A 9,673-nucleotide genomic window follows, 5' to 3' on the forward strand; every position below is an offset into this window, starting at 1 on the left:
TTCCTGGCTAGATATCCTCAATTTACAGCAATGATATTGTCAAACAGATGTAGTTGCTGTTGATTTTAAATCTTCTTACAACATTGGTTAGTATGTGAAAGACAAAGAGAGATGCACCCAGAATTAAAGGAGGCTGTCAAAATTATCTGCTACGTTTTGAGGGCTCAAGTGTTACCATCCCTTTATGGCCATGAACCAACACCCCATTACTCTCTCCTGTTTTCCCCCATTTACACACCTTCCCTCTCATGTTTTCCTCTTCTCCCATTTTTCCCTGCCTCTGACCTTGCTTAATCATAAAAGATTGGCAACTTTTTGCTGTTCTGATATGAGGTTATTGAGCTGAAATATTAACTATGTTTCTCTCATAGAATCCCTACAGCATGGAAAGAGGCCATTTGGCCCATTTAGTCTACACTGACCCTCCGAAGAACATCCCACCCAGACTCCTACTCCATCTCCAAAACCCTACATTTACCACGGCTAATCTACCTAGTTTGCACATCCCTGCAGACTATGGGCAATTTAGCCTGGCCAATCCACCTAACCTGCACAACTTTGGACAATGGAAGGAAACTGGAACACCCAGAGGAAACCCACGCAGACATGGAGAGGATGTGCAAACTCCACACAGACAGTTACCCAAGGCTGGAATTAAACCTGTGTCCCTGGCACTGTGAGGCAGCCGTGCTAACCACTGAGCCACCATGCTGCCCCTACTTGGGAAAAACAGACAGAACTAAAAAAAAAAATCAGTGGGCCGAATATTCCCATTTTTTTGGCTAAGTGTCATTTTTGTCAAGTTTCATGTGAGGTCTAACATGTCACAATCACCAGACTGTGCTCCTGAAACTGTGCTTCTTCCTAGGAAGAATACCCTTTGAGGTGAAAGCCTCTGAGTTGGTGGAGGTGCAGAGAAAAGCCTTGTGAATGTATCCTCTGAGGGCTCAGCAGCTTCCACTTGAGGTCTCTTCATCCCACAAGTGGTCATGCTCTTCTCCGGCTAATTCAAGAGTCTTCTTCGTCTAAGGAGCAAAGGGCCTGATGTCCACCCTTCCCTCCCACCACCCATTGATCTTTCCCTTCTTGGCTCAGTTATGGGTCAAATCCTCCTGCAATGAGACAACAAGAGGGTTCAATATGACGGAAGTAGATGGAAGAGATATTAGTGCTGATATGTCAGCAGGATAAGTGGTAAGGTCTCCCCAGTGAGTGAGAATGAAGCTCAGATGGCAGGAAGGGTTAGCAGGTTGGGAGGAATGAGGTGGATGGGAGTCATTGGGTGGATTTGATGGATGTAGTAATGAGAGAGATCCAATCCATGAGCCTTGGTGAGGAGTGTGTGCAGTGGCAGAGTTAGAGACAGCAGTGGCCCATTATTTTTGAGGTAGCAGAGAGACAATGGTGGCTCTTATCTTGCAGAGTGCAGAGGATCATTGGTCTTTTCCCTTCATTGCTGAGTGTCCCCTTCTGACTTGAAATAAGCACTAACCTGAGCTATTTAAGTCCAGGCTGGTTTGAACTGGTGGCATGGCCTCCTGTGGCAGCCTGCAGGAGAGAAGACAGCCCTCCTCTCCACAGCAACTTCAGGCCCCTGTCTGCAAAGCATGGAGCAGGCGTTTCTCTCCTGTGACCCATACCTCCAGAGTGTCAGGGATAGTTCCTGGCTTGCAGCATCAGAAGTGCACAGTCTGCTTTAAATATGATAAAGGCAGCAGGAACACTGGGAAGAACCAGCAGCAATAAGCACTTCCATCTCTTCTGACATGCCATCCCATAAGAAAGGTCCTCAAGAGCCCAAAAGGTTGCATGATACAAGTTGTTGTAAGCCATGGCAGACAGGTCGATATGAATCTCACTCAGCAAAACACTAAATGCAAAAGGGCAAGTTCCACCCAATGTCTATTTCCCTTGGCTGAGCTCCTTAGGTCGTTGCAAAATTTCAATTGGATCAGTTTGAATTTTGCCTCTTGCATCTGGCTGGTCTCTGAAAGTGATCCCTCTGCTCTATCAGGTGAAATCAGCAACCACTAAGTTGCACAGGCCAATTAGGAATCCCAAACTAAACAGGGGCTGAGATTTTGAAAATTTAACAAATTTATCTCGTGGATTGCTTCCTGGTAACAGTTAGTAATATAAATATTAAGGAAAAATTGCAATAAGGATAAACATTGATCAGGACACCCGGGATAACTCCCTTGCTCTTATTAAAATTAAATTCATGGGCTCTTTTGTGTCAATTGAGGGGGCAAGTTCAGTTTAACATCTTATCCAAAAGACAGCATGTGTAATGATGCAGCACTCCAAAATTATACTGGGTTGTCAGCCCAGAACTTTGTGCTCAAATCCCTGTTGTGTGTCTTCTATCCACAAACATTTACCTCAGAGGCAAACGTCCGACTAACTGAGCCACAGCTGGCACATTGGTTTTTAATGCTTAGCGTTCTAAAGTATAATAACTGAGAGCCGCATCTTCGATAGCAGTTATGCCTGAGTGTGTTACATGTTTTCATATACTTGAGGTGTTCAATTGATATGAATTACCTTGTGGTTTGTGAGCATCTTCTCAACCATGAGCCAGTGTTGCAGTGCATGAACACACTCCAACACGACTGCCAAACTCTGCATCATGCAGACGTCGCAATTTGTTTTGTTTTAAATTTGTCGTAAAATCTGCTGCACCAGGGTGTATCATTAAGTTTCGTGGAACCCTGGGGTAGTGGGGCTTGAGAATCAGCGCACTTTTGCAAGTAGGTTGGAACAATGTTGATCAGTAGTTTGTCCATATTAAAAAAGGGAGACTCAGAGGCATGCTCATTACATATTGATTTGATTTTGAACAGCCAAATATGCATTTTTCTTCTAATTTGTAAAATTCAAATTTTAAAATGAGTGTAATTTCCACAGTGGATTGTAATGATCTTCACTTTAATTTCAGCAGAAATTCCAGAGAAAAAGCAGAATCATTTATGCCATTTCTTCAAAGTTTCGAATAATACTACACCATAATCTCCAGCGAACCTCTTAGGGATCTTGGAAGTCTGACCACTTATTGTGCAGTAAGTGACAGTTTTCTATGAAAGGAAAGAAGTGTTTAATCTTGCGACTGATTACTTCCGCTAGATTTGTGGGTGAAGCCACTGGCTTACAACGTGTGGTATACAGTGGAATAATAAATTTCTATGACCATGAAGGTTAACAGGTCAAGCTGTAGGTGAAGGTTGTAACTCACCTTTATTCACAAGCCCGATTACCCCTGATCATTGCTAATGAGTGGCAAATTCCAATTCAATGAGTGAGCCAAAAGTTTTGTGGTGGAGTTTGAAACTTTGTTTTTCTGGTTGTTTGTGACTTTTTAAAAACTGGAACTCAATTCAGATTGTGATACGGGGATCTATATTTCCATTAAAGTTGGTGACATTTGAGTGCATTTTCATTGAACCAAACTGTGACCAGTGTTTGAAGATGGAATAGTCAATTAATTTTAATGTCCTAGAAATAATGGGTAAGGGTTTCTTGCCAGTTGCTATTTGTCGTGAAGTTGTAACCATTTTCTTTACAATCATATTTATGGTTGAGCAGAAATTGTAAAATGAGGTAACTCCTCCTAATGTACTTAATTCCTTTTTATATTTATTTACAGGACATGAGGATGTTGTAAAGCCAGTGCTTATTTCTCATTCCTATTTACCTTTGAAGGTAATGGTGGCTTGTCATTCTCAAATACAAGTGGTTTGCGAGGCCATTAAGTCTTGTGGGTCTGGAGTCACATTATAGGCTGGACTAAATCAGTATAGCAGATTACCCTCCTTAGAAGGTAGCAGATATTGACAGTGTTTCCTGAAGGCACAGTGGGCATATAATTTGGGCAGGAAATTTGATGTTTCGGGTCAGGACCCTTCTTCAGAAATGGGGGTGGGGGAAGGGAGCTCAGAAATAAATAGAGAGGAGGGATGGGGCTGGGGAAGGTAGGTGGGATGTTGTTTGGTGAGCGCTGGTAGGAAGTGGTGGGGATTGGTCAGTGAGGGGGGAGGAGCGGATAGGTGAGAGAGAAGATGGACAGGTTGTGTCAGGTCAAGGTGGCAGGGATGAGAGGGAGGGTTGGTCATGGGATGACGCTGGGGGTAGGGAGATTTTGAAACTGGTAAAATCCACATTTAGGCCATTGGGCTGCAGGCTCCTGAGGTGGAGTATGAGGCGTTGCTCCTCCAGTTTCCTACTGCATTCCTCCAGCTCCACACCGTGTTATCTTTGACTCCAGCGTCGGCAGTTCTTACTATCCCTGAATGATTATTTTATAGTTATTTTCATGCAAATGACTGGAGCAAAAAAAGTCCAAGAATTAAAAGTAGGATGGGTCATTCCAAGGTCTGTCTCTCAGCAGTATCTCTGCAGTTTGATTTAAGCACATGGACGTCAAAAACAAGAAAAGTGCAATATTCTCAATCTTTCTTCGTGTCCTTTCTCATTTGTATATTTATAGCAGTGATGAACAATTACAAAATCTAATCATCCACTCCAGTGTGAAAGAGCTACAGGCTGTTTAATTTGCATTGGTGGGTGCTGGTGAATTGACTTACTTCATAGGCTTGAATATCGCTTTGCCGAAGTTCTGAAATTTTAGGAGTAGTTTCAGATGAACCCCACTTGGCTTCACAACTTGTGGGGAGAAAAAAAAGTCAAGAAAATCAAATACCATGAAAAGATAAAATAATGTTTCATATCATATAGAATACCTTCATTTGAATGCTGCTGCTAGCCACTACTCAATATCCAAGACAAACAGAGAATAAAAAAACTTGAAGCCAAAGTGCTCTAACTTTATAACAGAGCAAACACTTTGAGTTATATAATGAGAGCAGACTGTACATATACTCATAGCTTTAAGTGGGAAATCCACATCTTCTGCCCACAATTCTCATCCTTCAATTAAAAACTGTAATTCTCATGATTGAGGAAGAAGTGCTTCCTTCAGCAGAAAGATGCCCTAATTCCCAAACAATTAAACTAAGTGCAGTTTGGCTTGTGTATTTCAGAATTATAGAACACTGACACTGGTGCCAAGCAAGCCAGTTTCCAGAAAGCTGTAGCAATTTATGTCATGACCTTTCATTTCAGGGAATGACATCAATATTAGATCTGTCTTTCTTCATATTTATTATACATATAACCTTATATACACAGCGACTGTTGTGAAACTATTGCTCTTCCTGCACACGAGTACCAGATTGAGGTAGAAAGAATTCCAAAGTAGGGAGTTCTGTTCTAAAATTAAGTCTCCCTCATGATTGCACACAATCGGTTCAATCATGTAATGATGGGTGCCCTCAAATATTATGTGTAGAATTCTATGGGCTTCAGTGCACTTGAGATTTTCCATAGCATACCAGGAGCCAAAATTAAACGTAACATAATAATGATCCAATTTTATATACAGGGGCAAAGATACTTACTTTGGAAAAGGTGTGTGAAGCACCTTTAGAACATTTCTGGCATTTATAGCCTGGATCACAGTATGCTGGAAAGTCATTAAACACACTGTTCTGATTTTACTTTGTGCTGGGTACACTGTAATCTTGAAAGGAAAATAAAACCCTATTAAGTTTGGCAGCTGAGTTGCTTTCTGATTTTCAAATCAGCATGTGGCATAGAAGCTGTGTCAACTTGACCTCTGCCATGTTGACGTTTAAATCCAGGAGGACTGGGTGACACAGTGTGTCAGTCAGGCCCTGATTGAGAGGGGAAAGGGCAAGCAAGTTGCATTATGTGAATTGCTCTGGTTAACAGCCAGCATAGACACGATGGGTTGAATGGTCCCCTTCTGTGCTGCAGCCATTCTATGATCCTACAATATGGAAACATCTTCTAAACAGCACTTCAACAATCGCTTACTTCTAAACTTCATTTTCCAATGAGATGAAGTTTTAGTTTGAACGTAAACTATTCCCTTTGTAGAAAACAAACTTTGTGCTGTTTTGTTGAGGTAAGAGAAACATAAAATACCAGGCCTGCTTCGAACAGCAACTTGCACTTCAAAAGGTGTTGCTCAATAGGATACAGACATGATGTTAACTGACGAACACTCAAACCTCAGATATTAGGAAATACAGCATCCCACTTAGAATATTTAACTCCACTCCTTCTAATTACACAAAGGATTCACATAGTAGTTTTGGCTCTAGCCTTAATCCTTCCTGTAATGTGAGATCAAATATCTGGTATGTGCACATTTGGACACATGGTTCATTTCTCTACTTAAATACAAACACCATTTTATCAGCCTTGAACATTGCACTGTCCTGCTGCCAAGGGAAAAAAAAGCATTTTCATGTAAGTGCAAAAGGTAATATCAATCAGTCTAAAGTTAAACAGATTTCATTGCAATCAGCAACACCACAGTTCTCAGCAGTAAGGGTTCTAAGTGCTCAAAACAAACACCTTTTCATTAAAAGGAGTTTGCTGAACAAATTGTCAGCAGGTTTCCTTGTCCTTGACCATAACTGAGTGTGAAAAAGTTGCTGATGTGCTTTTAATAGCAGTGAGTATCAACCACAAAGTAGAAAAAAATCAAGTTGTTTTTATTCCCCTGTCCTGTTGAGACACGCGTCACTTTCCTGCAGTGTGAACAAATACAAAGTTTACTTTAAACCAGTTCAAATAGTGAAGGCTCTGCTCAAATACAAATGATTTATAGTTGCCAGAAATATCCAAAGTCCAAAAACATTAGTTACATTACCTAGTTTTAAGGTTTGAAACCACTTGTTTCATTTGTGCATCAATGTAATAAATGCTTTAATTAACTAAGATTAAAATTTGATGCTTCTGGATCTTATGCTAATCTCAACATCAAGCAAGAATGTAAGGCTGCATTGAGATCAGCTTTTATTTACTGGAAAGCAAGATTCATGAGTCAGAATAGAGAAGGGTAAATTTCACTCATACCTTCTTTACAATTGCATCTCCCATTCAAAGCCTTTTCATCGTACGTGTAATCTATGAAATATGTAAAAATATTTTATGTATAATAGTTAAAAGATTAAAGATTAATAACCTAAGAAGTAGTGAGACTGCCATTTTTGAGTCTTTATGAAGCAGTTTACATTTCGGAGTGATTTCAAAAGTGATAGTACATGACTTAAGAGTACAAATTGACCCTGTTTCTTGAGCGCAACAAGGTCAGAATTGTTTGGGAGGCCACCTCACACCACTTAAATTGGACAACGTGTAACTCTAGTGCTGTACAAAAGCAAACGTCAAAGGTGCTCAATTTGACCTTCTGGAAACTTTTGAAACCTAAGCTGAGCTTACTTAAATATTTGAAGTAAACAAGCACCCCTGTCTGCATGTAGGTGCACTTCTGGCCACAGAAGTTAGATTCACCAATAAACAGCATGATTACATTATGACTGCGCTCTCTGGTTTTCAAGATTTTTCGTATAAAATGGACAGTCTAAAAATGTACAAAATCACTCCCAAATAATAATTTTCTGAAAACTGTTTTACTTCCAAACACAATAGGACCTTTGAATAAAACAGATCTAGTCTATGGCAACTTGGTAACATGTTAAGTGAAAGCAGCTTCTGTTCCCAATAAACAAATAAATTGAAAAGGCGAATCAACATCTGGGTTTGCACAGCTGCCACTACCAGTCTTCATATCTGAATGCTGATCTCTGTGTTCCTGACAATAATTGTTAATAATCTGATATAATTCATTAACCCTTCAACTCCTCCATATTCCATGTAAAACTTCAGTATGATCCAATGCACCAGACCTGCTTTTATCCTGTCCTAGAAGATCCAGGATGGTGCAATCAAACATTTGTACAACTCAGTTTCTAAGCTCTATACAAGATATCTATTTAATTCACCCTCCAAAGATCTGTTTCTTTTATAGTTAGAATATAGTTAGAGCAATCAGAAGTTTGAATGATCAATAGATAAAATAATAAACTAATCAATTACTAAATAAGATACAGAACAAATGCTAAACATCTAGACACATGGGAAGTTATTCAAAAGTTGCTTTATCAAACTGTGTACAATAGAAAACTGTTGTTTTTAGTTCATTAGCAATTTGCTTCTTTATTTGTTTTGGCAGAACTCAACTCAAAGCTCTCTTTTGGGTCTTCATGCATCACAGAAACATGTTACTTACCCCAACAACTGTAATTACTTTTGACATAAGGTAGGAGCATTCCAAATATCACATCTGTTACTTACATAGTGATGGAGTCACTATTCATTTCCAACATTCCCCTGAGACAACCATCACACAATTCCGGATTAACACAGAGTACTGCTGATGTCTGAATGAACTGGGATTCATTCACAAAAAACAAAGACCTTTGATGATTTCAGCATTTTTATTGCTCCTATGATTCAATATTCCCTAGACAGTGATTTGTCTTATGCATGGAAGCAAGGCCTATTACACATTATAGATGAGGAAATCAATCCAACAAAACCTGGTTATTACTAATGTTCACTTTCCTGGCTAAAAATCAAGACACCACACCTTATCAGGGTCCAGTTGTAAAATTCAACATTGATATAGTTTAAAAAAAATCTTGTGATGAACTAGTCTCATGATATTCTTTATCCTTAGTCCAATAGGCATTAAAACAGTCACTAAAACAGATCCTCAAACACCTGGTGAAATTGAGAGTCTACAGCCAAAGGCACATTGAAAACAAACACAACGCTGTTTAGGACTGAGATGAGAATTTCTTTTGCTCAGAGGGTGGTGAATCTTTGGAATTCTCTACTCTGGAATGGTGTGAAAGTTTAGTCTTTGAATATATTTAAAATAGAGGGTTTTTTTTATTATTGATGTAAAGTGTTATGAGGATAGTGTGGATAAAAACCGATCAGCCATGATGCTATTAAATGAATTCCCCAATCAGGGGAAACAGCTTCCGTGCATCTGCCCTATCGATCACTTTAAGTAGTTTCTAGGTTTCAATGCAATCACCTCTTATTCTTTAAAACTCAAGAGAATACAGGCCGAGTCTGGCCAATGTGTCTTCTTAGGATATATGCACCGTCCCAGGAACAAATTTCTGATTTTTGAACCTTTGTTGCATTTGCTTCAGTGCAACAATACCTTTCTTGAGATAAAGAGGCCAAAAGTGTACACAGTTCTGTAGATGCAGTCTACCCAATCTCCTATTACAACTGAAGCAAAACTCACTTTTCCTGTACTCAAATCCTCTTGTGATTAGTGTTAACATTCCACTAACTTTCCTAATTGCATGCTACACCTGCATGTTAAGCTGACTGGGCTGTATAGCCTGTTCCTATGTTTGTTCTGTTTTTTTCCCACCAATGATGAAGTTTACAGTGTTACTTTCATACTGGCAACGTATATATAGAATGTATGAAATAGGAGCAGAGGTAAATCTTCGAACCCTTGAAGCTTCTCCACTATTCTGTAAGATCATAGCTGGTCTGTTTGTGTTTCAAATTCCACCTTCCAATCTACCCCAAAAACATTTGATTCCTTTACCCAAGAAGAATCTACTAACCTCCACCTTAAAAATATTCACTAACCCTGCCTCCACTGGCTTCTGAAGCAGAAACTTCCAAAGTCACACAACCCTCTGACAGAAAAGATCTTTCCTCATGTCTGTCCTAAAAGGGAAATCCCAAATTTTAAAACAGCCTCCCGTAG

General features: G+C 39.6%; 1 protein-coding gene across 1 annotated transcript in view; it reads right to left on the reverse strand.

Annotated features, from left to right (window-relative positions):
* The window catches only part of LOC109936773 (FAM20A golgi associated secretory pathway pseudokinase), a 46,654-nt gene that overhangs the window by 18,134 nt on the left and 18,847 nt on the right, over nucleotides 1-9,673 (reverse strand). Inside the window, exons 3-4 of the mRNA XM_020535367.2 lie at nucleotides 6,943-6,993; nucleotides 4,581-4,659 (exon numbers count right to left, since the gene is read on the reverse strand). Coding sequence (XP_020390956.2) covers nucleotides 4,581-4,659; nucleotides 6,943-6,993 — 130 coding nt within the window. The remainder of the gene's footprint in view (nucleotides 1-4,580; nucleotides 4,660-6,942; nucleotides 6,994-9,673) is intronic.

The sequence above is a fragment of the Rhincodon typus genome, chromosome 23, assembly GCF_021869965.1.
Source record: "Rhincodon typus isolate 14 chromosome 23, sRhiTyp1.1, whole genome shotgun sequence".
In the NCBI taxonomy this organism is placed as follows: domain Eukaryota; kingdom Metazoa; phylum Chordata; class Chondrichthyes; order Orectolobiformes; family Rhincodontidae; genus Rhincodon; species Rhincodon typus.